Source organism: Podarcis melisellensis (genome assembly GCF_964234715.1).
Source record: "Podarcis melisellensis genome assembly, chromosome: 8".
NCBI lineage: Eukaryota > Metazoa > Chordata > Lepidosauria > Squamata > Lacertidae > Podarcis > Podarcis melisellensis.
Genome location: NC_138540.1, coordinates 61,627,838 through 61,653,400, shown reverse-complemented (window position 1 = coordinate 61,653,400; position 25,563 = coordinate 61,627,838). Strand labels below are relative to the sequence as shown.

Here is a 25,563-nt window from a genome sequence, read left to right as displayed (position 1 = left end):
GGGAGAGGCACAATGGTTCTGGAAGCAACCTCACCTGCACATTGTACACCCACAGGCTGATCCATGCATTTGCTGGCGGTGTTTGTGACAAGTTGCCACCGCTGACAACTTTCTGTCAGGAGAAGCCATTGATCTCTTGCTGTTGTGCAAATGTACCTAGAATTATAAGTGTTGGGAAGGACCTCAAAGGCCATCTAGTTTACCCCCTGCCAGTGCAGGAAAGTCTATGGCTCTGGGGAGCATGCAGACAGACCTGAGACACATTATGAAAAGCATAATTTCCAAACCCAGCTGAGTGATCTCTGTTTCACCTGGCAAAGAAAGCAGACCCACAAAAGTAAATGCATGCAGGATGGCTGGGCCACATGTTTCCCAGCGCAGCTCATCCTTCCGACTTCATATATTTTCACATCTAACGGAGAGGCTTGGCCGTTCCCCCCACATCATGCAACCATTTCACAGCCCGTGACCTCTTTGTGAGGGTATTTTTTCGCTCTCGAGAAAATCACACATGGCGAGACCCATTAAACAAAAGCAACAGCCCTGAATCTCACTGAGGACTAGTCTCTTGGCAGACACGAGAGAAAGCTTAGAGCATTCAGCACCAGGGAGAGGAGAGAAGAGGGTCTGCTGGCTTTTGCTTGACAATCTCTTTCCACCTCAATTCTTTTCATGATAGGGAGAATTGGGATGCCTTTGAGAGACCCGCAAAGGCTCTTGCCTCCCCGCTTTTATAACCCTGTGAGGTTAAGCTGAGCATCTATTGGCAAGAGGGGCAACCCCCCCTCCCGACTCCCTGTAATGTGAGAATGCAGCTGGGGTGGTGGCAGCGGATGCTCAGCCACCGCCACATGGCAGGAGTGCAAGGCGCCACCGAGATCCGTAGTGCAACGTGTGGAGAATGTGGGACTGAGGAAGCACACCCCCTCTTTCTCTCCACTCCCCTCCCTGGGTGGCTCCCCCTTCGCACCTTGGGCGCAGTGGGTGCCCGTCACTGACGCCAGATGCGCAAGGTGCCTGGCACTAACTGTTGATCAAAGCATCCACAGCTCCAAGTCCCATTCCTCCTCCACCTGGGAGGGTGCGCGGGGTGGGGGGGAGCCTCCTTCCTGCCTGGACACAAAGCCATTCTCCCCACCGTCTCGGAGCCACTGGCACGAGAAAGGATCAAAAAAGGACAAGGGGGGGTGGAAAATCTCCTTACCTCGCCTGATGGGATCCAGGCTCCTGGTCAGGGTACCGCTGCTACATCCTCCTGTCTTTTTTGGTTTTTTTAAGGGGGACAGGGGGTGGAAAAAACCCTGCTCCGTGAATATCGTCTGTCCTTCTGAGAAGAAGCGGCCCTTCCACACACTCACACGAGCACCCCAGCCGGCAGGATCCAAGTTGGTCTTCGATGGACTGAGGTATGGGAAGGAAGGTGTTTTAGGGAAGAAAGCCGGGCGGGGAGGGGGGCGATTTGGAGAAGAGGAGAAGGCGTGGATGCTTCCTTCAAAGATGCTCTCTGTCTCTCTGCCTCTCCAGCCCTGCACTGCAGATCTATAGGTTAATAGTAAGAAGATGAGGCTTGAGGTTCCTTTACTTACTGAACCACAGAGAAAATGAGAGGGGGGGGCGGTTGAGTGGGAGTGGGAGGGGACAACACGAAGATGCGGAGGTGGATTTCCCAGGAACTGGGCAGAGCGGGGGAGGAGGGGGTTTCTCTTTTTGATTGGCAGGTAGACTCCACACGACTTCTCCTTGACGGAAGGCCACGATCCCGGCCTTTTATCGCTGGCAACTCACACGCACACGCGCGTGAACGCGAACACGAACGAACACACAAACACACACACACACACACACTGGCCCGGCCTGGCGTGTTAATAATGCCAGCCGTGCATCTCGACACGAGCTTCGTGGAACCTGCAGCCCCCTCCCCGCCCTCTCTCCATCGCCTCAACCCCCCCCCCTCCTCTCCGCTTTCGGAGCTCTCCTGGGCTCTGTTTTATCTTCTCTGCAATGGGAATCCGGAGCCGTTATGGCTCACAAGAGTGTGAGCAAAAAATAAAATCTTTTTCTTTTCTTTTTAAAAAAAGATCCGATGTAAGAACATCCCTTCCAACAGCCCTGCCCAGGAGCAAGAGATGTTGCAGGGAGGGGGGGAGTGGAGGGGGGGGGAAAGAAGAGATTTGCATTCAAGAAGCGAGGATGCGCTGCTTATTTTTAGGCACTCGGAACAAATTGCCTGCTGTTTTTCTGCTTTGTTACACAGCTACAGAAGCAGCAGGATGGGAGGACGGGGCGGGGTGGTGGTGGTGGTGGAAGAGGGAGAGCCTTTTCGGGACGGGGTGGTGGAAGGAAGAGACGTGCTTGGAAAAAGAGGATGATCAAAGCTCACGAGGAGGAAGGGAAGGGGGAAGGCACCGCGGGTCTCGCCCAGGAAGGGCCTGGCCATTGGGGGTTGGCAAAGCGGGGAGGACTTTCCCTCGGGACTGTGGGGTGTGGTGGCCGTGGGGGCAGTTCAGAAGGAGGCCTTCCAACACGCAGCTCAGCCAAGTGAGAGTGGATTCTGGCGGGGTAAAGGCTCCAGCCACTTCCGCCAGGGGGAGCTCCTGAGCTCTGTAGCAGAGCACCTGCTTGGGCCTCAGAAGGGCCCTCAGCATCTTCTGGTAGGAGTGTGCAAGGCTCTCTGCCTTAAACCCTGGAAAGCTGCTGCCAGCCAGTGCAGACAATGCCAGTGGCATAAGGCAGTCTTCAATGTTCCTTAAAAGATGAGCTTCCAGCCACGGCTCGGTGTTAGAGCGCCTGCTATGCATGCAGAAGGGCCCAGGGTTCCATTTTGGGCAGCTGCAGGAGGCCTGGGAAGGACCCATTCCTGAAACTCAGGGCAGCTGCTGCCAGCCAGTGTTGACCGTACTGAGCCAGATGAACCAATGACTCCGTGCAAGGCGGTTTCCAGGTTCCCAGGCCCAGATTAAAGGGTATGGAGGGGCCTGAGGTTGATAGGAGCAAAGGGCTTAAGTAGCATGTGCTGCACAGATTTCCAACAGCAATAAATAAAAATAACTCCAAAAGGCACCAGACAAAACAAATCTCGAATTCACAGATGCATTCAAATCAAAGAAACAACCAGCAAGCATAAATCATGCGCTGCAATCAAAACAAAACATTTCCTCCCCTTTGATCCCCTGGCTTTGGTTGTGGCAAAGGCACAAATGGTGTCATTCCTCCAAGGGGCCCCAGGAGCAGCAAGCATTTGTTTCCTACAAACCCCTGGAGTGAAGCTGCACATGTGGAATTGTGGGGAGTTTTTAAATGGCAAGTCTTCAACCCAGTGGCTTGGAACAGGGCCCCAGGCGGAGCGATCACAACGTTGCCAGTTGCTGGTGCCGGGCTTTACTTCATTCTAGAACTGAAAGGTGAGTGAATATGCTCTGGGCACAGGACTTATCTTAGTGTGAGCCCAAGTATCTGTTTTGGATGCGTGGACTCCACTCTAAAATTGTAGCTGCTATCAAGTCAGCTCTCTCTGGGAAGAACTGGGTGGCAGGAACTGCCTTCTCTTCTGGGCCTGCCTTCTCCCTCAAGTACAGCATTCCAGGAGCCAGTGGTGGACTGGGCCAGAGGCAAAAGTGGGAGGAACAACAGGTGTGGCTCTCACTTTGTACAGTAAGCCACAGAAAAGACAGAGGTTTGCAGAGTTGACTCAAGACATTTTGCTGCCTGAAGCAGTGAGCCAGGCTCTCTGTCTGTCCCAGGTCAAGGTACTTAGCAGCCAAGGCCAGCCAGGTACTTTAGGCATCTGAGGCAGAACATCCAGCAAGTACCTTGTCTTCCTTCCTGGTGATGAAAAGTGCAATAATAGCAAACCTAATAACAAAACCACCTGCTGTCCTTTCAAGACACCCAAAGTCAGCCTAAGGCTGATGCCTCACATTGCCTAACAGGAGGGCCAGCCCTGGAGATTGGTTTGAACATCTTCACATACAAATCTCCCCAGCCTCCATCCAGGCAAGCAAGAGACATTGTTGCAGCTCAACTTTCCAGCCAGGCAAAAGCACTCAAGGAGGCTGGGGTGGGATGTGACCCAGAGAGAGTCCAGTGGGTCTACTCTGACTGGCTGAGCCTGTTGTTCTTCACCTTTGCTTTAGCTGCAAGCACCTGGCAATATCTGTGGCATTTATGCTAAACCCTACGGATGCTCCAAATTCATTTGGCTTTGGTTCAGGAGATTGCAGCACAAGAAGCAGGCCCCTTATTCAGATTACATCCCATGTTCTGCTTGTTTGCTTGCTTGCTGGCTTGCTTATAAGCACCCTGCCCTACCCAGGTCAGAGGTGTGATCGCAGTGGAAGGAAGTCGACCTCTGTCTTTTGTGTGGCTTACTGTACAAAGTGAGAGCCACACCTATTGTTCCTTCCACTTTTGCCTCTGGCCCCATCCACTACTGGCTCCTGGAACACTGTCCTTGAGGGATTGTGGCCCACCACCTGAAAAAGGCTCCCCACCCCTGAGCTAAAGGATTTTGTTGAAGCTTCTATGTAGCAGCAACTGATTGAGCTGCTCTGTCACAGAGGAATGGGACCGGCTAAAGGGTCTCTGCCTGCCATTGGCTAAGCTGCTCTGGTGCCAAAGAAGGGTGAGGCAGGCAGGTAGGCAAGAAACAAGGGCCAAGGAAAGGAAAGCCAGGTGGTTGGCAACTGAGTGCTAGCAGGCCAGCCAGGAGGCGGTGATGCGGCCCACTCCTAAAGAAACCTGACCAGGATCTGATGGTTTTTGGCAACTATTGCCCATTTGCTAATACCTGTTTTGGGGAGGAAGTTGATAATAACACAGGAAGCTGCCCTATATTGGAACAGACTATTGGCCCAGCTAGTTCAGTACACTGCCTGGTAGCATCTCTCCAGGGGTTCGGGAAGAGATTGTCTCTGGTTCTGCCTGGAGAGGCCAGGGATCATCTGCACACAAAACAAAGGCCATGCTCCTGTGCTTACAACCTTAAAGTTGGTGGCAATGCAACTCAAGCACTCTTGAATGATACCTGTTTTCTAGACCTTTATCTGGAGAAAAGGCACAGTGTGTGTGTGGCTTTTGACCACGGAATCCTGCTGGATCAGCTCAAAGCACAAAGAGCTCTGCCACCCAAGCTCAGGAATGTTTTCTACAGAGGTCTCTATCCTCACCCCATCTTTATATGCGTACCTGTGCAAAATGAACACATGGCCACGTCCTCCTCTTTATTTCATTTATGAATCCCTTCGTGTCAGGCATCCCCAAGTGTTTTACAATGCCACAACGTGGAAAATCAGTTGCAGATATAAAAACGAGAGAAATACAGATTTCAAAACGATTTAAAACAACAGGACATACATAAATCAAATTGATTCCAAGACAGGCAACAACTGGGATAAATATCTTAGGAGGCTTGTTGAAAGAGGAATGTCTTTGGCAGGCATCGAAAAGACCACGGAGAAGGCACCTGCTCTGTCTGATAAGCAACGGGGAGGGTGTTCCAAAGGACAAGTGCCACCACACTAAAGGCCCCATTCTGACATAATGTAGAACGGACCTCCTGATAGGACGGTATCTGCAGGCCCTTCCCTCTCCTGCAGAATACAGTAATTGGTTGGGTATGCAGCGGGTGAGGCATTCTTTTAAGCACCCTGGACATTAAAGAGGCCTCTGGAGGAAGCTGTACCAATGAGGATGCTACCTTCCTCCTGGGCCTTATTGACTACACTTTCTGTTCTAACTGCTGATGTTTTTCGAGACCAGCTTTCCCCAACAAGGTTCTCTCCAGATGTTTTGCACTACAACTCCCATCAGCTTTAGCTAGCATGACCTGGGAAAGGCCACTGTACCATTTTCTTCTGTTGTTTCTTTTAGTTTGTTTTGACATTTCTACACTGTCATCTGTTCTCTTCCTTGTGGAAGAGAAGCAGACTAGAATTATTATTGTTATTATTATTATTTTAAACACTCATAAATAAAACAAATGGTGGTTGCCTAGCAACATCATCTCAACATGGAAGTGGCTGAGCAAGGCAACCCGTGGTTGCCAGGCGATAGGACCCTGCAGCAACACATAGCTGAGAATGGGTAGCATGCGGTGGGTTGAGGTGAGCAGAAGGACAGAGGGAGGACCCAGAACCTCCTTCCTGAAAACTGACCACCTCTTAATGACACTCGTATGGGTCCACCAGAGGGTGGCTGAACTGCCACACCCATAATCTCTGAGCATTGGTCCTGGTGGCTGGGGCTGTTGGGAGTTGGAGACCAACTAAATAAGGATATTGTAAAATTGGAAAGGGGCAACTGAAATGTTCAAGGGGATGGAAAACTCCCTTATGAGGAAAGGTTGCAGCATTTGGGACTTTTATAGTTTAGAGAAAAGGCGTTAGTTTCAGAGAGAGGAGGCAACATGATAGAAGTTCATAAAATTATGTAAGAGGTGGAGAAAGTAGATAGACGAAATATTTTCTCCATCTCCACTAGCAATGCAGCTGAATGTCGGAAGATTCAGGGCAGACAAAAGAAAGTCGTTCTTCACACAGCCCACAAACTGTGGGACTTGCTCCCACAGGAGGCTGTGATGGTCACCAACTTGGATGGCTCTAAAAGAGGATTAGACAGATTCATGAAGGAGAAGGCTATGTATGGCTATGAGCCAGGATAGCTCTTCTCTACCTCCATTGGTGGAGGCTGTATGTCTCTGAATGCTAGTACTTAGAATCACAAGTGGGGCCTGTGCTGCTGTGCTCAGTTCCTGTTTTGGGGCTTCCTATTAAGGGCATCTCATTCACCATGAGAACAGGAGGCTGGACTAGATGGGCCACAGGTTCTTCTGATGTTCTCCTTGTGATTTGGGCAAATCTCTTCATATGTTCTTAAATTCTTAACAATGTCTGAATCTAGAACTGGGCAGATCCAGAACCGGCTTTCTGCCCTCACTCCTGTTCATCCGTCCATTCTGAGCAGGGCCTCCCAAGACATTTTGGCACATGAGGCAGACCCCAAAATGGTGTCAGGGGAGAAGAAGTGAGGGAAGATCTACATTAGGAACAAGCTGAGGGAAGAAAGATTGGCATTGGGATCTGCTTCCCTGGTTGATCCTGCCATTTGAGGCAGCCATCTCACCTTGCCTCATGGGAGGGCTGGCCCTGCTTCTGAGGTACAGGCCTCAGAATTAGGGGGCCTGAGGCATCCTTGGCTTTCACTGCTCTTAAAGCTGCCATATTCCCAGGTCTGGTGTCAACACCAGGCAACTGCCTGTGTCCTCATGCTCCACCAGGGCCATTCCTCACTGATACCTGCTCTGGGCAATCAGCCATGAACTTACTTGGATGGAACAGTGTTGGGCAACCATTTAAATCTCCCATGATGCCAGAGTGCGAAAGTCATTACATCAAGCACTCCTGGGCATTGTGGGAAAGTTATTTGGCAGCCTGCCACTGTAGCTCGCTGGTATATGAGGAGCCTATATGAGAACACCCCTTCCAACCCAGAGCTGACCTTGTGTATTTCAACCAGTCCAGATGTCTGTATTTTTACACCCTGGCAAAAGCCCATGGAGAACTGCACCTGTGGAACACTTGCCTTCCTCAGATCTCTTTAAAGATTGGAAGACGTAACTCAGTTGAAAACAGCAGCCTTAGCTGTTCTGATCTAGAAGGAGAGACCTAATGGTTTTATTCATTCAGGGATGTTGAAAACTTATGTTTGCTTGACCCTGTTGCATCACATCTGTAGGACGAAGTCTGGATGGTTTCAGAGAGCCCATCACTTGATCACTTTGCCATGCAGAGATAGCCAACTTTTAGGTGCACCTAACACCCCTATCCTGACCAAGCACATGATGGGTAAGTAAATCTCCACAGATTTTCCCTTTGTCCATGTCCTTACATGGTGAAACCAAAGCCGCCCCCTTATTAAGGGAAGCTTGCATTCAGAAGTGCATTTCAGTTAATTTACCACCACAATCCAACGGGCAGGAAGGTTACATGACATTATTTGGAACTGTTCATGTTATACTGTTATTGGTTATACTAGCAAGATGGAACTTCCATGTGCAGCAGCTTAAATTTATTTTATGAAATAAACTGTATGAAATAAACAGCTAGAGAGCTGCTGCCAGACAGTATATACAAAAGCTAGATGCACCAATGGCCTGATTCTATAGGAGGCAGCTTCCTATGTCAAGTCAATTCCTGTTTAAATTTATTCACAATCAATAGATAAATTAATTAATTTTCACCTTTCCTGTCTTCCCACTTGCTCAGCACAGGGCCTGTGGCTCATTCCACCAGCAACCCTGTGGGGAATTTTGAGGAATGTTAGGCTGAGAGCAACTTGGGGAAAGAGTTTGATAACCGAGTGTGGATTTGAATCTGGGCTCTGCAGCTGCCTGTGTCCTATGGCACATGCAGTATGAGAGGGGTTGGTACTTTCAACTGATGGACTCCTCATTGAGCATTCATCCTGATATGCTTGCACAAAGCATGCGGGAAGGTTTAACCCGTGGAGGCTGGCCCATTAGGGCAATTGGGGCACTGCCCCACCAACCTCAGCCTGCCCTCAGCCAATCCACACCAACCTGCCTTGTTAATTACAACAACCAGTCAAGAGAGTTCTGCTGCAGGCCAGCTTCCTCCTGCTTGGTCTCCGGGTTGCTACGTACAACTCATGAGGGCAGAGGATGGATAGAATTAGATGACTGTCCCTCACATTAGCTCTGCCTACTATTGGTCTCTCTGCCTTCTGTCCTTCCAGTCCCAATGGGCATATCTGGTCTTTATTGAGTTATTATCATTTGGGTTTGTGCACATGGAGGTTATTCATTTTCCTATCTGTCAATTGTTGTCCCACACTTTCGGATGCACTTCTCCATTACTTTCCTAACTGAGAAAAGTCCACCTGCTTCTTTTTTTTTAAAAAAAAGGATTTGTTATGCCAGAGCCATTTAATCTACTTCAATTTTGCAAACCCAAATGGTATGTGATTGAATCCTCCCACCCCAAAATAGTGACAGTCTGGAGGTGACCCATTTTTGCACAAATGTGTTAAGAAGGGGTTAGCAAGGTGGCTATGAGGAATGCCCTCCCCCATTTTTTAAAAAAACCAATCCAGAGAAATGTCACTAGTCCAAACTTTTTATTTTCCTTGAACCTCCCTGTTGTTTAGCAGGGGGCTAAGTGAAACTTGGGAGCGTTTTATGGATGTACAGACTAAACCCCACCTTTAACGATGTTACTGAAATCCTTTTGGCTTTTTGGATGTTTCATCCAAGCAAGAATATCTGTATCTGCTTTAGAATTTCGCTTTAGGCAAAATTTGGCTGTTGGCTCTAATGAGCAGGACATGACATTCAAGGAATCTCACCTCCCTTTGTATTTCAAAGCGATGGCTTCATATTAGATGCGCCAGGTTAGTCAATGGAAATTAACCCGCTCTCTGTTCTGTACCGCTGAAAGATTTGAATGGGCCTGTTGGGCCAGAGTGCCTTCTAGTGGTGGCAATAACACTCTGCTTTCCTTCTCAATGAATGGAGTTGGTTCTTTTATGTAGCTATTGTCATTCATAAGTGTTTGGAACTTCAGTGGTCACCTATATAAATACCAAAATCTGTTTTCAGGGCTGTGTTTCACCTTTGAAACAGATGAAATCATAAGAACAACAAGAGTACCTCCGATTATGTGCATAGTGCATTTCCTCATTGGCACCTCCATTATACATCTTTAGGCACCAGGCGAAAATGTTCCTCTTCAACCAGCCCTTGGGCTGATTAACAGTCTATGCCCTTTAAAACGTATTTATTGGAGGGGGGGTTGTTGGTTTGCTTTGTTTTTATTCTTGTTTCTATTATGTTCTCTGTGGTTTATTTTTATTTTGATGCTGTGAACTTCGGATGAACAGCGGTATACAAATTTAATTAATTAATAATTGGTCATGTTGACTGACCTGATGGGAGCTGCAGTCCAATGACAGCCAGAGTACAACAGTATTCCCACCCTTGATTTAGCCCAGTGCTGTCTACTCTGACTGGCAGTGAATATCCAGGCTCTCGAGCAGAATGTCACTTGCTATTGGATCCTTTTAATTGGAGATGACAGGAGCGGAGCCAGAGACCTTCTGCATGCATAGCAAGTGCCGTGCCATTGAGCTGTGTTGTTGTTGTTTAGTCGTTTAGTCGTGTCCGACTCTTCGTGACCCCATGGACCAGAGCACGCCAAGCACTCCTGTCTTCTGCTGCCTCCCGCAGTTTGGTCAGACTCATGTTTGTAGCTTCGAGAACACTGTCCAACCATCTTGTCCTCTGTCGTCCCTTTCTCCTTGTGCCCTCCATCTTTCCCAACATCAGGGTCTATTCCAGCGGGGTCTTCTCTTCTCATGAGGTGGCCAAAGTATTGGAGCCTCAGCTTCAGGATCTGTCCTTCCAGTGAGCACTCATGGCTGATTTCCTTGAGCTGTGTACACAACGCTATTATAGCACCTTGTATTGAATGTCCAATATAACTGGTTACCTGCTTTCCAGGTCTCTCTCTTCTCCCTCCTCATTTCTTACCAAATCTTGGGACTGAACTGCAACTGAGCTGTGATCCTAGTGCATCACACTCACTTTCCCATTATTTGCACCAATGGACACAGGCCTTTCCATTCTTCCTTTGAGTGTCTTTGTGTGTGTGTGAGAGAAAGAGTTGGGTGGGGGAAAGTCAAGAAACTCCATTTTCATGCCCACCAAACATGCTTGCCAAGTCACACACAGGTTCAGCTGCTTTCAAGAGATTTGCAGAGCATAGTCCATCAAAGCAAACGTACCAAGAGTGCTGCCTTAAACTAGATATAACCAATTCCCAAACTATGGGAAGGTATAAAACGGAAATGGCAAATATCTCCCTGGGCATGCTGCTTATAATCTAAACCAATTTTTATTTATCTGCTTGTGAGTTCCGTTTGGCAGCCGCCCCCCCCATGATACGTGAGCAGACTCAACGGAAATGTGAATATATACATAAGAACGAACTGCGGAATATTTTTCATGGACTGCAAAGATCCCTGGAGACATTATCTGCTTGCTGTTTGATTCTGCAAGGTTGCTTGATTCACTGTTCTGCATGCCAGGTACCGGCAAGTCACCACCCACTTGCAGTGAGCCCCAGTTCTGTGCAAGGCAGATGTCATAAAAGGCAGGCGGTGCAACTGGACATATGGGAAACGGGCACATATAGCCATGAAGCCATTTATGCATAAAGCCATTTACGATGAGAGAGTGAATGGGGCCCCTTCACCAGCCGCCACCATGCAAATATTGCAGAAGCCTTCCAGAAGCCCAATTTGCTTCCTCAAACTGGCTTTTGAATTCCTGCAGAATAAAGTAACTAACTGAAAGAGAGTTCATCAGGTGTGGACTTTGGCAATTAAATATGGCACCTTGTGCAAGGCCAAAATTTGGCGCTCACAAATGGATAGTCTCAATTATGGATCTTCTCTTTTCAATTTTGACCCCCCTTAGCTCAGCACCCTCTGCGGGTGCCCACATTGCCCAAAAGCTGGCACTGGAGAGAGAGACAGATACCCCAATAGAGCAAGGAGCAGGGCAAAGGGCCCCCTGCCCTTAAACTTCTAGCTGTCACTCCTAGAGAGCAGAAGAAGTAAAATTCTTTCCAGGCATGTGCGAGACTTGCTGTTCAATTATTCCCCGTTTATTCCTTTCGACAGCGCCTGCCTCCCTTTTCAATATGCCATATAATTTGCTAATAATAATAATTACAGTGATCGCTGGCCCAGAGTGCAAAGAGGTAATCAACTCCTTAAGCCCTGACTGTGCACTACTAAAGAAAGGGAATGCAAAAAAAGAAAAGAAAAAAAGAGCTACTCAGCCCATCATTATTCAGCCTAGCCAATCTAGGGTTCTTTGTTCACCTCTCTATGATGCAATCCCGATGAAGGTTTCTGATATACTGGAAGACCATGGTGGAATATCCTGAGGGAAGCCCAGCAAATCTGGGTCAGATCACTTTAGCAGCTCTATGCCAGCTTAGTGCCCTCCAGATGTTTTGGGCTGCAGCACCCATCAGCCAAACCTCCAGAGGACACCAGGATAGTGGAGGAACAGCCAACATGGTGCCCTCCAGATGTTGTGGACTGCAATGCCCCCAATTCCTGCCTGCTGACTATGCTGGCTGGGGCAGGTGAGAACTGTAGGTGAAAACATCTGGAGGGAACCCCCATATTGGCTACCCCTGTTCTATACCATTGCCGTTACATGATGGAAGGAAGGTGGGATATCAATATGATAAACAAATCCTTGCCTCTCATTCCCCAAGGTTTAAAAAATGGTGGCCCTGCCAATAAGGAGTCCCTACCCTGTATTGTATCTGATTGTTCTACCAACATTTCCCAGGATGCTTTGGGCCACTGTCAGATAACAAAACTCTGAGCTAGGTGTGTCATGTCTGACACAGCATGGCAAATCCCTCCTACCTACAGAACCACATCAGCCTTTGCCAATCTGGTGCCCTCTATGTTTTGGAGCACGGCTCCCATTAGCCACAGCCGGCAAAGCTGTGAGCTCCCAAATTATGTTTGTTTTTTCTCCTGGACTCTGCACTAAATGCATCGTATTTGGCCTGTGGGGGAACAGAAATAGAATTTGCTTTAGCTATGTGGAACAAACACCACCTGTGACTAGAGATGGGGACATTTTCAGTTTCTGTTTATCTCTGTTTCTCATTTTTCCATCTTAAGTTCAGTTCTACATCAAAAAAGTCTTCATGAAAGAATTAACCAGCATTTTAGCTCACATTTCTCTTAATAAGCACCCATCTGTATGCAATTTTGCCTAATATATTGTTATGATTCTTTTAATAATCTCTACTTTCACTGAATGGTAAAAATTCAAGCAAACTCATAAATTCAGGGCAACGGCTTGCTGTGGGTGGGTGCTGAAGAAACAAAAGGCTGGTAATGACCTGGTTTGTTTGATAATGGTAAGCCATCTGCAAAACATCAGACCCTCTGCCCAGTGGCTTTTTGAGGTAGGTTAACCACTGGCATGATGTAAGCAACAGGAAAGAGAAAATGCCCTTTGCAGTGAGAAACAGAGAAACAGAGGCTGTCAGGGTGACGGGGGAGGATGGGCTTGATGTTGGAAGCGGAAGGGGAGGAGTTGCTTTCTGCAGGGGCTGCTGGGAAGAAGGGGGAGTTGGGCAGAACACCATGTGGGACTGAAGGGCAGCAGCCAGAGATACAGGGGGGTGGCATTTAGGATGCTTCTAGATCCATTGCTGCACTGCTGGGAAGAACAACCTCCTCTTGGGATGCAACTGCCGCGAACTCTCTCTCCATAAAACTCAGGTGTAAATATAGGTAAATAAACCATATTTCATAAAGACACTAGGCTCAGTCATGCCTCATTCCAAAGGACACCAAGACCCCTGGAATCTCTCATCGCTCAACAGAGATTGGGCAGAGAGTGTAACAGTACATAATCTGCAATGCAATTTTGCCTGAAACAATGCATTTTTGTATGTTATTTTCAATAATATTTTACCCCAGTATTTTAATGTTTGGACACACTGCTTGGCTGCAGAATTTTGTTACAAAATGCCGATAAGTGCCAAATTCTAAAGGTGGCTCTGTTTCGGTTCTGTATTGTTTTGGAAAATGCAAATCTAGCTAGGTTTGCCCTGAAACACAAATTTAATTGAAATTCTCCCCTCTAACTATTTTCCTAAGAGTTTGCCACCTGCCGATCTTCTCAGGTCAAGTGTCGTATGACAAAGCAAGGAGCATGCTGACCCCGTGTGGTGTAGTGGCTAGAGTGTTGGGCTAGGACCTGGGAGACCAGGGTTCGAGCCCCTCTTCAGCCAGAAAGTTTGGACCAGAATTCCCATCAGCCCTAGGCAGTCCCTGGATATAGTCCAAAAATCATGGATAGCTGACATGAGTATGAAGGCACACATGCCTACCAAAAGCCAGCATCACTCTCTCTTGCAAACAAGACAACATAAAGCATTGCTGTGTACCATTCTGTGACTTGCCGTTAGCGATAAAATGAAGCCTGAAAGACAGGAACAGTTTCCTTCCATTTCCAGTGCCATGTTATTAAGAGTTGTACAAGGTTCCTGCATTAAAAAAAGGAGGGGGAGGGAAGGTGGAATTGGGCTTAATCCCAGGAGAAAAGGGAACTTCCTGCACTACATCCCATCTTGTCAGTGGATGGAAGGGCTCTCACCCTCCAGAAAATGCAGGGACTGAGTGAGATCCTTGTCTCAAATCCTGGGGATCCACTGCTGGTCAACAATACTGAGCTAGATGGACTAATGCTATAAGGCAGCATCCAAGGTATCTTTCACTTGACACTGTGGGTTCAGGGCTGACAAAACCAAATGCATCTTTCTGTAATTCATTTCCACAAGATGAGATGATGGCTGCCTAGAGCCAACATGTGCTGGTGTTTTTTAAGTGGATCTATGGGCTTTTATAGTGGCTAAAAGACTTATACTTTGAGCCTGGAACTTGTCAGGTGGGCGCCATTGCCATGATAAGAGAAGAAGGGAGACGTTCATGGTGAGTTCCGGTACCTCTTTTTCTAGAAAAATAGCACTGCCACGATCTATTATGCAATGGTTTGAGGACCTCACTGTCCTAGCTACGCTCAAAGGGCTTTCATATAGGTGTCAATCTCACATGGACATCTATTTGGACATCTGAAGTGCTGATTAAACTCGTATGTTTAATTTAAGATTCACATTGTGATGGCCACAGTACTTGCAATATGAACTGATGGTGATTAGCATTATTTGATGATGATGAATACTTTTCTTATATTTTTCTTTCTCCTTCCAATTTCCTAATTTTTCTTTTCTCTTCGTCTCCATATTAATAAAACGAGTAAGAAAATGGGATAGTGGAAACAATGGACTCCTTAGTATAAGATGCAGGGCTCACAGCTTCTGAACATGTGCAAAATGCCTTCTTGGCTTCAGGTTTATGTGCTGCTAGGTCTCTCTCTGTCTCTCTCACCTCCAACACCCACCCACCCTTTCAGGCTCTCTCCAGTCTCTGTGCAAATGGAGCAGATACGGTAACTAAGGAGGAGTCAGTTGTTACTAAGTGGGGGACCGACCGGAGATATACAGAGAGATAACTAGATCATCCGTTGCTTCCATCCAAGCCCTCCTTTATCACAACTACATAAATTAGAATGAAAATTTAATTTGGGGCTTTGAAAAATTCATGCACAGTCAAAGCAGCGATGCCAATCTGCTCCAAGTTTGAATGTTCCCTTCATATTATGAAAGAGTGAATGGATCACATGTTGGGTGTTGATCCCTTGGGAGAGGATTTAAATATTAACCCCTTAGATATTAACTTAAGAACTGGTGAGATCATTCGATCCCGGAGATTGTCAGCAGCAGCTCATAATCCCATTCATGAAGCCTGTTCAGTTTGTGATCTGGCAGGTCAAATGCAGCCCGCTTCTTGTGCCCTTCCAGATACTTTACCAACGCCAATGCCAAACAACACCAATACCCTGTTCATGGGGCTGGAGCAATGCCCAGAAACTTCATTACCAGGCCTGAGTTTAGCAAACTTCACCAGCACCTCAGATTTTGGGGATTGTCTGGTCTTCTACTTGTGGTACTACTCCTCTGGGGTTGCTTTGTTTCAGCCGTGGGGAACCTGTGCTTCTCCTGATACTGTTGGACTCCAGCTCCCATTATCCATAGCCAGTATGCCCAGGGATGATGGGATGTGTAGTCCACAAACATCTGTAGGATTACAGGCTCTCCAGTCCTGCTTTATTTGCTTTTAGGGGTGTCATTTTGGCAAGTCTAACACAATTTGCTGTTGGAGTGGGGAAAGAAGGATGTATATCTATGGACTAATTGCTAAAAGAATATGGTATTTGTTTTATGGGAACACAGGAAGCTGCCGTATACAGAGTTAGATCATTGGTGCATCTAACCAAGTTCAAGGTTTGGGTACTAACATATGCAGGTCCTATGTAGCTCAGAACTAGATTACTTGAGAGACTGCAACGTAGAGGTGACCATGATCTTTGGGACTTTAAGCATGGTTTGCTTAAAGTCCCCAAAATATTAGAAGCCCACTCCACAGTTTTCAGTGTGGCTGCCCCGTTCTGTGCAACAGCGACCCTGCTGAGATACACCATAGGCACTCACTCTCTGGAAACAACCAAAGACATGTTTGTTTCAACAAGCTTTTCCAGCTGGATGAAAAGGTTTCTGACTTAGGTGTGAATTTCCCCCCAAAAAACAATCTATTGCCCTTTTTAATGGCATGTTTGCAAATTGACTTCAGACATATGTAAAAGGTGATTCATTAAGCAACTACAACAGCAACTCAGTACTTGATGGCAATGCATCTCAAGGTTTTCCAACAGGGAATGGAGATGCTGGGGTTCAAACCTGGGGATCTTTCTGCATGCTGAGTGTGTGCCCTACCATTGGGCTCAGCTCTTCCTATCTAGATCAGGACTGTCTAGGCTAAGTGGCATGCAGAGCAGATGCTGTGGTCTACAGTGAGCTATAGCCCTTCCTAAACCTTGGAGGCAATATTAGGCTGGAGTGCTGCTGATCTCTTTGCAGAACCTGCTGTCAATTTACATTCCTTTATGTTCTACTCATCTATTTCCAACCTACCTAGCAAAGAAAGGCACTCAAGACTCGTGTTTTCCTAGCAGGCTTTTAGCTGCTGATTGTCATTATGGTTTTTGATAGGCTCCTGTCTTCTTATTCCATTGCTGCTGCTATTTATTTCTGTACAGTGGACACTCGGGTTGCGAACGTGATCCGTGCGGGATGCACGTTCGCAAACCACAGTGGCGTGTCTGCGCACGCACGGGTTGCGATTCGGCGCTTCTGCGCAAAGCATGATTTAGTGCTTCTGTGCATGCGCGACCACCGAAATCCCGGAAGTAGCCTGTTCCGGTACTTCTGGGTTTCGGTGGGTCCGTAACCCGAAAAAAAGCAACCTGAAGCGTCTGTAACCCAAGGTATGACTGTATTTTATTCATTTCTGTTGAGTTAGCCACTTTGAATGTTTCTTAAAGACAAGCGGCTTGCTGAAGCCATTGAAATAAACAGGCTCCTTGTAAACTGTCCCTTCTCTAACAGCAAACTAGAGTGGCTGAGCGTGCCAAACAGTTAGTAAGCAAAACAAGGCTACTCAAATTAAGGGGGTGGTAGCTTAGTCATATGGGACACAGGTGGCGCTGTGGGTTAAAGCCTCAGTGCCTAGGACTTGCTGATCGAAAGGTCGGCGGTTCGAATCCCCATGGCGGGGTGCGCTCCCGCTGCTCGGTCCCAGCGCCTGCCAACCTAGCAGTTCGAAAGCACCTCCGGGTGCAAGTAGATAAATAGGGACCGCTTACCAGCGGGAAGGTAAACGGTGTTTCCGTGTGCAGCTCTGGCTCACCAGAGCAGCGATGTCACGCTGGCCACGTGACCCGGAAGTGTCTCCGGACAGCGCTGGCCCCTGGCCTCTTAAGTGAGATGGGCGCACAACCCCAGAGTCTGTCAAGACTGGCCCGTACGGGCAGGGGTACCTTTACCTTTACCTTTACAGCTTAGTCATGCTGGCCACATGACCCGGAAGCTGTACGCCGGCTCCCTCGGCCAATAAAGCGAGATGAGCGGCGCAACCCCAGAGTCGGTCACCACCAGACCGAATGGTCAGGGGTCCCTTTACCTTTTTAAATACAAAGACAGAAGACTGGAAATTTAAACAAAAACGTGAGACTTCCCCAAACAGCCTGACAAGTATTTGTGAACCTGCAGGTGTCAAACTGTGATGTATTAGTAGAGAACATAAAATGAAATGAATGGGGTGGTTCGCTGCCTCTGATGTAGACCATGACGAGCCAAGTGGACCAATGGCCATAGAGAAAGGGCCTTAACCAAGAGGCAGAGCCTCTGCCTTGCATGCAGAAGATCCTAGGTCCAATCCCTGGCATCTCTAGGTAGGGCTGGGAGAGACTCCCTGCCTGAAACCCTGGAGAGCCACTGCCAGTCAGTGTGGACACTTCAGAGCTAGAATGCAAGATCTGACGCAGTATTAGGCAGCCTCTTCTGTTCTTGTGATTTCGTAGCTGGACTGCAGCTGCAGAAAGACAGTTAAAGGGAAGATGTGAGCTTTGACTTTGGAAGTTTCCTTGATAGTTTCTTCCTTTCTTTTTCTTTCCAAGATTCAATTAATTGGAGCCCCCAGAGCAGAGATTTCTCCCTCCCTGCACCGCCTTTCCTAGAAGGGTCACATGGAGTACAGCTGCCCAGGGGAGGAAGGGGCGGGGGGGCCCACAAGTGCCCCCCCTTGCAGGGGAAGCTGCTGCGGAGGAGCTGACAAGGCTGTCAGGGAGGCAAGCCCCCTTGGGATCTCCCCCACTCCCAATTTCCCTGCCTCTGTGCCCCTAATTGGCTAATTAGTGCTTGCTTTGTTTCGAGCTGGTGCTTTCGGATGGGAGGCTGGGGACTCTCAGGGAAAGAGACAGATTGTCACACTGCCCTCCCACACGTTTGATCCGTCGCCTGGCCCTGCTGAGCAGAGCGCAGCAGCCGAGGAGTGTGGGGCCAAAGCCTCTTCTGCACACGCAGTAGAATAGTGTGGGGCAGTGGAGTGGTGGGACTGTGGAGTCCCAAGGGGATGGAACAAACTGCACCACTTCAGGGGTGCTGCCAGGGCCTCAAGTTCCTGCAGCACCCCTATGCTACTCAAAGCTCTCCGCAAGTAGAAAATTAGTGTGCCAGGGACATAGCTGGGTTGGATCCTATTTCCCTGAGGTGCTAGCTTTTTTTACTTGCATTTTTTTGGGGGGTGGAGGTGGGGAAGAGGCATTTCCAAATAGCAACCCCCACTTACTGTGTGGAGCAGTATATATAGTTCACCCCATCAAGAATTCCTCCAGCTCATTCTGCCCCCTGTGTAGACAGGGCTTCAGACAGCTATCCAGGGCATTGACTGAGGTGATAATACTTCCTCAGGAAGAACTCTGAGGTGACAGGTTGTCTGAATGCTTTGACACGGTGTGGCACTAATGTGTCACGATGTAAACCCTTTGCGCCTCCTGAACAGGAACAGCTGATAAAATATGGCTCAGGAGTCTAGTCACGCAAAACCACACACTAACCAAATTCGCCCACAAAGAGCATCCGGAAAGACCATTTTAAGAGAGCACAATATAACACAAAGAGGTGGGGGACCCTACCAGTGCCACACACAGAACCCCCCTTTTTGTTTTAACATTGAGCTTGCTGGGAACCACAAGAGTGCGCTTGAGCTCAGGTCTTGCTTGTGCATTTCCCACAGGGGCATCTGGTGGGTCACTGTGAGAACAGGATGCTGGACTACATGGGCCAGTGGCTTTGTTCCTGCAAGAAGTTCTTATGTCCCTTTTATTGTGCATTAACAATGATTTGTTCTCATGATGCTATCAGAGGGGTCACACATGTTTGCTCTTTCAGTATTATTTGCACCTGCAAATGTTTGGGGGCAGTTGCACTGCTTCAGTGCATATCCCATTAAGTTCCGGCTTGAATTTTGCAACTTTCTGGTTTATTTTCATCCCGCTTTTGTTGTATCACAGCCCCTCTGGTGTTAGCATAGAGGAAGTGTTGCAGGACAAACGAAAGCTATTTGATACCTGTCTGCTCAGAAGAAACCCCATTAAAAGCTAGTGTGGTGGTTAGAGTTCAAAAGCAGGGCAGTGGAAACCCAGATTCCCATTCAATCATTAACCTCACTGGACGGCAGGGCCACCAGCAGCGAGGGCAACCGCACTGTGGCAGAGACGCAAGAGCAGGGCCGGGTGGGGCAGATCTGCTACCCAAGGCAAATGGCTTCACCTCGCCTTGTGGGATGCCCCTGCTGGATGATACATATACAGTATACTGTGGGCTTGATGCAACACAGCTTGCCCAACAAAACGCACTCCCCCCTGGGGATTCTTCTAACCCTCCCAAGCAAATTGAGGGTGGCTGGGGGTGGGGGAGCATGAAGGGAAATCCCATTGCACTGGCTTCTGCTAGTGCAATGATTTACTTGAATACAGCCCCAATACATTTAATGCACATGGTTTCCCCCAAGGAATCCTGCAAACTTAAGTTTACGCCTCACAGAGCTACTGGCCCTAGCACCCTTAAAAAACTAAAGTTCCCAGGATCCTTTAAAGAAGCCATGTGTTTTAAATGTATGGCGCGTACACAGCAGCTGAACCTACCTCACAGGGTACTTGTGAAGACAGAATGTTGAGGGAGGAGAACCTTTTTGTCACTGGATGAAAGCTGTAAATATAAGAATGTCAGGCTTTGGAATAGAGACGTAGAGGATTGCAGGCTTTGGCAGCCTTAGCCCATTAACCATAGTTAATGGACCTGTCTAAGGTTGTGTTTGATTTAAATAAGAGGGTGTCTGCCATCCACTAATTTACAAACAAAAGAAAAAGAAATAACATTTTTTAAAATGCAAAAATAAAACATCTGCTGTCCTAGCAAAGGGAGCGCTTTTAGATCAAAACATTTAACCATCAACCAGTCTCATAGATACATTCATTCTACTTTGCAACGTTCCTTAAAATAAACAGGGAAATCAAACTGCACATTGGTTAGTAAAAAGCCTTCCATGACCTGTAGTCCGATTTTGTTGTACTACAACTCCCATCAGGCCGTGTAAACAAACCCAATAGGCATTACGTATAGTAACGGTAGTCCGAAAAGTCTGGCGATCACTACGATAAGGAAGGCTCCACAACCCGATACACATTTGACCGAGGAGCCAGACCCACTAAACTCAGCGGGGCTTACTCCTGAATAGACACGTATCGGATTTCACTCTGATGTTGCGATCCTATGCGCGCGTCCCAAGATTAAGTCCCCCAGGTTTCCCATGGGGCTTAAAGCTGAGTAAATAATTGCAGCCTCACTACCAAAATAAATATGGAAGTTCATTTGCAAATTTATACAGATGTAATTGGTGAAAACCCTGTGATCAATAGACTTCACTCACAACCTTATCCATTTCACTACTTTCTCCCCCCCTTTTTATAGCAAATAAGACATAAACATTACTCAATTAAACAAACAAACCTCCAGGCGGTTTATATAAAATCTAAAATATTCATAATAAAATGCCGATAAAACCAACACTTTCGAAACGAAACTCAGTGGGATTTTATCTTTCAGCAGGCATGTATCCGATTGCATTAAAACGACCCGTTAGAAATATTGGATATCATCTGAATTATGGAAACAATTCATTAAGGTGGTGGTACGTTTGCACTGCGAGGCTGTGCGATAGGGAAATGACTTAATAGCGGCGCCGCGGAGAAGAGGTTCCGAAGCTCAGCCAGCTCCGCGCAGCGGAGCCCCGGTTCCAGCGGCCGTTTCGGGCTCGGCTCCGCTTCCTCTCCGGCCGGCCTGGCCTCCTCCTCCTCGAGGGCCGCCAATGAGCGCCGGCGGGAGAAGCGCGGCGGCCAATGGAGCTGCGGCAGGAAGCGAGCGCCAGGGTCGGGGAAGGAGGCGGTGGCCAGGCAGGGCGCACGGCGGCGGCGCGCCGGATCAAGTTCAAGCAGGGCGGGCGGGCGGGCGGCCTGGCTCGGTGGCGGCGGAGGTGAGTCGGGGGTCGGGGAGCGGCGTCGGGAGCAGGAGGGGAAAGCAGCCGGCGCCCTCCGCGCGCACTCGCGTTGGACCCAGGCTTAGGGTCCCCGGCCAGGTGTCTCCTAGTTCCGGGGTGCGCAGGGTGGGGGACCTGAGTGTGCTGAAGCCCAAGGAGGTTTTGTCTGCCGCTCCCATGGCATCGCTGTGGCCCAATAGCGACGGGAAATAGTTGGGCCTTAGGAGTTTGGCGAGACTCGAGTCGGTGGGGTCGGTGGGTGTCTCGGAGGTGAGGTGTGTGCAGGGCCGGATTTAGGTTTGATGAGGCTCTAAGCTACTGAAGGTAATGGGGCCCTTTATATGTCCAGCTGTCCTTTGTCAACAACAGATTGCTGCTGTTTTTTTGTGTTGAATATGCTATGTGGTAATTTAGGGACCTAATAGGTATCTAAAGCCATTTGCACATAACAAAATACGTTATCAAAGTAATTTAGGGAGCAGGCTAGCAGGCGGGGCCCATTACTTACATCATAGGAGCCTACACAACACAAAACACTGTTGCTGTATGTAGGTTTTATTTTATTTGCTTTTTATCTTATATTTTGGAAATGTACATCCAGGTTTTTTCCCCTTTAATTTTTTTGGGGCCCCCAAGAGAGTGGGGTCCTAAGCTATAGCTTGTTTAGCTTATATGGAAATCCGGCACTGGGAGTGTGTGTAGGGGAGGTGGATTCAGATGGCGCTGAAACACTTTGGAAGTGAGCAAGAAGCTCCTCTGCTGACCTTGCCAAGTCCTTTCTCCTCCCCTGCAGGGACAACGTGCAGGGTTGGGGTTCCCCTCCTCCCTGCTTCCCACCCAGAAGTCCTGGGGTGGATGAGGTGGGACTGGAAACCCCTCACTCCAGAAGTCTGGCCACCTTAATCTGGCAACCCTGAGAGATCGTTGGGTTGAAGAATGATTTTAACTGTAGCTGCTTTTTTTAATAGAATATTTTAACTGTTCTAAAATGCCCCTTGCCTTGTTTTTGTATTGTGTGCCTCCCTTGGGGAGGAAGGGCAAGATAATAAATTCAGTAAATAATTCCACAAGTGCATTTAAAGTGCTATGATGCCACTTTTTATATAAAAAGTTATGGCTTCACCCAAAAAATTCTGGGAATTGTAAGGAGTTGTTAGGAGATCTCAATCTCCCCCCCATTTCCCCCACATAGCTGAAATTCCTAGAGTTCCCTTTGAAGAGGGATTGACTGTTAAACCGCTCTGGAAATTGTAGGTCTTTGAGGGGAATAGGGGGTCTTCTGGCAACTCTTAGCACTCTTCAAACTACAGCTCCCATGATTCATTGCAGGGAGCCATGACTGTTTAAAGTGTATCATAGTGCTTTAAATGTATAGTGTGAATGTGGCCCCGGAGTTATTTGGAAGGAAAGGCCTTCTACTGAAACAGTGAGCCTTGACTCAAGTTAAGGGGAAGAATCCTGATAAGCCTTAGTAGAACAGAGTTCACTACTCTAATGTAAACTTGTGGAAATCAATTCAACTCTGTCCCACAAAACTGTAGAGTGCTTAAATTTTTGGTGGTAAATATTTTACTCCTAAACAGTAAATTTCTTTGGTTCAGTAGGAATGTTGCTGCTGCCTTCTAGGGGAATCCTAAACTGGCAGAGTTAAGAACCAGTGTAAGCTACCATTAGATCTAATCAAGTGAATTTGTGTGTGTGTGTGTTTGATTAATACTTGAGGATTAACATATCTGAATGTGTGAACAGCCTTCTTGAGAAGAGGTGGGGTTGGCCAGGGGCTAGCCAGATGCTTCAGACCAGCCCAGAAGGAGTGCAGGAAGATGCATTGAACAGCTTCTGTATGTTTGTGAATTATGGGTTATGCTGGAGATGGTAATTCTGCTCTAGATAAATAAATTCATTTTTATTTCCAGCTCTCTGCAAACTGCGAGGCCAGGGTGGGTGACAGCACTTCAAACAGCAATCCAGTAAAAACAACAAGAGAGTCTTGTGGCATCTTAAAGGCTTAATTGTATTATCAGTCTCAATTATCTGAGTGCCAGATACCCATACAGGCAAATGGCACCATCCACATGCAAGAGGGAGGGACTAAGCTGTCTTTGGGGGACCCAAAAGTTTTCAGAAGAACAAAAAAATAGAGGGGGAAAACCATGGGGAACTCCCCCCCCCAAGTAGGGCTGAACATGCTCAGTGGGCATGGAATGCTGGCTGACCATTGAGGGTGGAAAACTGTAAAGGAGTGGGGGATAGAATATCCTGGAAGAAGGTGTAGCTCTCCACAGTGCAACCTTTTGTTGCAGGTTCATTTGTAGAGTTAATTTTTTTAAAGAACAATCAGGCTGTCCTTGTTTGTACTACTCCTCCAGAATCCAGCTCTGACCATAAAAATACCCATTGATCTATGAAAATGGCTGCTCAGCCCCTGCTATTAAAAGCCAGCACCAGGAGCACCACCAAAAAGTATTCATAGAGATTGCTTAAGCTGTCATTCCTTTTACGTCTCAGAAGACAGGAACTGGATAAGAACGCTTAACTCACATGCTCTCCTTTCACGTCCGCAGGACCCGCAGGAGCCATGTGGCCGGTTCTGTGGGCAACAGTGCGGGCCTACGCCCCTTACGTCACCTTCCCTGTGGCCTTTGTGGTTGGGGCGGTGGGCTACCACCTTGAGTGGTTCATCCGTGGCCAGCCACCCCCTCAGCCACCTGAGGATGAGAAGAGCATCTCGGAGAGGCGCGAAGACCGCAAGCTTCAGGAGAGTGCAGGAAAGGACCTCACCCAGGTGGTCAGCCTCAAGGACAAGCTGGAATTTGCTCCCAAAGCTGTGCTCAACCGGAACCGTCCTGAGAAGAACTAGCAGAGCTGTCCTGTTTGACGGGTGGGGCTTTTGATTGGTTCCACGCGGTCTTGATTGTTAGTTTCCTGGTTTTGTCATTTTTTGAGCCCACCAAACCCAGCCAATGACTTCTCCGCCAATCTCACCAGCTTCACCCTACTTTTGCTTCCATTGGAGGATTGCTAAAGCCACTGAGACCCATTGGGGGTGGAGGGCAGACTTTGTGACTCTACACTTCTTGCCATTAGCAGCAGAATGACCAATTCTCCTTGGAGGTTATCGGCCAAGAGATGGAACTACCCCTGCAGTCTTTGGCGAAGGTTCAGCCAGGACAAGGCAGGATCCCCTCTCTCTTGCCATATGCTGGCAAAGGCAGGATTTCACTTTATAAGAACACCTCTGAAATATGGTACCACCACCCCCTCAATTAGGGGAGATTCCTTGCTTTGGTGGCCTTGGAGACCACTACCACCTTGCCCCAATTCTTGGTTTAGGATGAGTGACCTTAAATATTGTTCAAGACTTCTGGGTGCTAGAGGAGCAGTAACTGCCACATGTCGTGGCAACTGAGCTTCTCCACACTGCTGCTACTTGGGCAAAGATACATCTCCTTTTCTGATCAATTTCCATGTGCAGGATTTGGGGAGGTGTGTTTTTGTGTGTGTGTCTGCTGACTTCTTGGACATGGGCCTGCTGTTGAAAATGAAAAATAATAAAAAATAGTTTGGAAAATATCAGGCCTTTTCATTTCCTGTAGGTAGCTGACCATTGGCCGTGTTGGTGAAGGTTGCTGTTAGCTGCAGTCCTACTACATCTGGAGGGTCAGAGTCAAAGTAAAAAGAGCAATGTTAGGCTTGTGTGGGAGGGATGGGAAGGGAAGAGGGATAGTGTGGAGGTGGAGAAACTGTGGCCCTTTAGGTCACTCCCAGCCAACATAGCTTGTAAAATGTGGAGGGCTACAGGCTCCATCCCTGGAGTGGAGCAAGGCAACTGTTATCCAACTGGGCTTTAGAAACTGGTCCGTTGCTCAAACATTACTTCAGTGACGCTTGCTTCCACATTGTCGTGCGTAGGGCCCTAGCCTCAATATTTTATGTTCTGCATTCATAAGT

The 25,563-nt window shown here is 47.9% G+C and overlaps 2 protein-coding genes and 1 long non-coding RNA gene across 7 annotated transcripts in view; 1 reads left to right on the top strand and 2 right to left on the bottom strand.

Moving 5' to 3' along the window:
• Positions 1-1,309, bottom strand: part of DLGAP3 (DLG associated protein 3) — a 178,801-nt gene extending 177,492 nt beyond the window's left edge. For all 3 annotated transcript variants that reach the window (XM_081921190.1, XM_081921192.1, XM_081921191.1), the window contains exon 1: positions 1,205-1,309. The gene's annotated coding sequence lies outside the window, so the exon portion shown is untranslated. The remainder of the gene's footprint in view (positions 1-1,204) is intronic.
• Positions 1,190-25,185, top strand: SMIM12 (small integral membrane protein 12). 3 transcript variants are annotated; one of them, XM_081921219.1, is made up of 3 exons: positions 1,190-1,406; positions 7,732-7,841; positions 24,177-25,185. In XM_081921219.1, exons 1-3 carry the CDS (start codon positions 1,213-1,215, stop codon positions 24,470-24,472), a joined length of 600 nt encoding a protein of 199 aa, XP_081777345.1. In that variant the 5' UTR covers positions 1,190-1,212; the 3' UTR covers positions 24,473-25,185. The 3 variants fall into 3 exon arrangements, with proteins under 3 accessions (XP_081777345.1, XP_081777346.1, XP_081777347.1); XM_081921220.1 differs by lacking the exon at positions 1,190-1,406 and adding an exon at positions 6,024-6,101; XM_081921221.1 differs by lacking the exons at positions 1,190-1,406; positions 7,732-7,841 and adding an exon at positions 21,489-21,609.
• On the bottom strand, positions 17,709-21,317 carry LOC309375476. The gene is made up of 3 exons (XR_014170927.1): positions 21,087-21,317; positions 20,222-20,285; positions 17,709-18,108 (listed from the first exon to the last, which is right to left on the bottom strand). It is a non-coding gene; the product is annotated as an uncharacterized lncRNA (long non-coding RNA).
• Positions 25,186-25,563: the final 378 nt, after the last annotated feature.

What these genes read in the sequence shown, in the direction of transcription:
- SMIM12 (XM_081921219.1), top strand. Translation starts at nt 1,213, where the DNA reads ATGGGATCCAGGCTCCTGGTCAGGGTACCGCTGCTACATCCTCCTGTC. An exon ending in TTGGTCTTCGATGGACTGAG is followed by an intron (nt 1,407 to 7,731) that starts GTATGGGAAGGA and finishes TCACATCTGTAG; the next exon opens with GACGAAGTCTGGATGGTTTC. An exon ending in CCTGACCAAGCACATGATGG is followed by an intron (nt 7,842 to 24,176) that starts GTAAGTAAATCT and finishes TCACGTCCGCAG; the next exon opens with GACCCGCAGGAGCCATGTGG.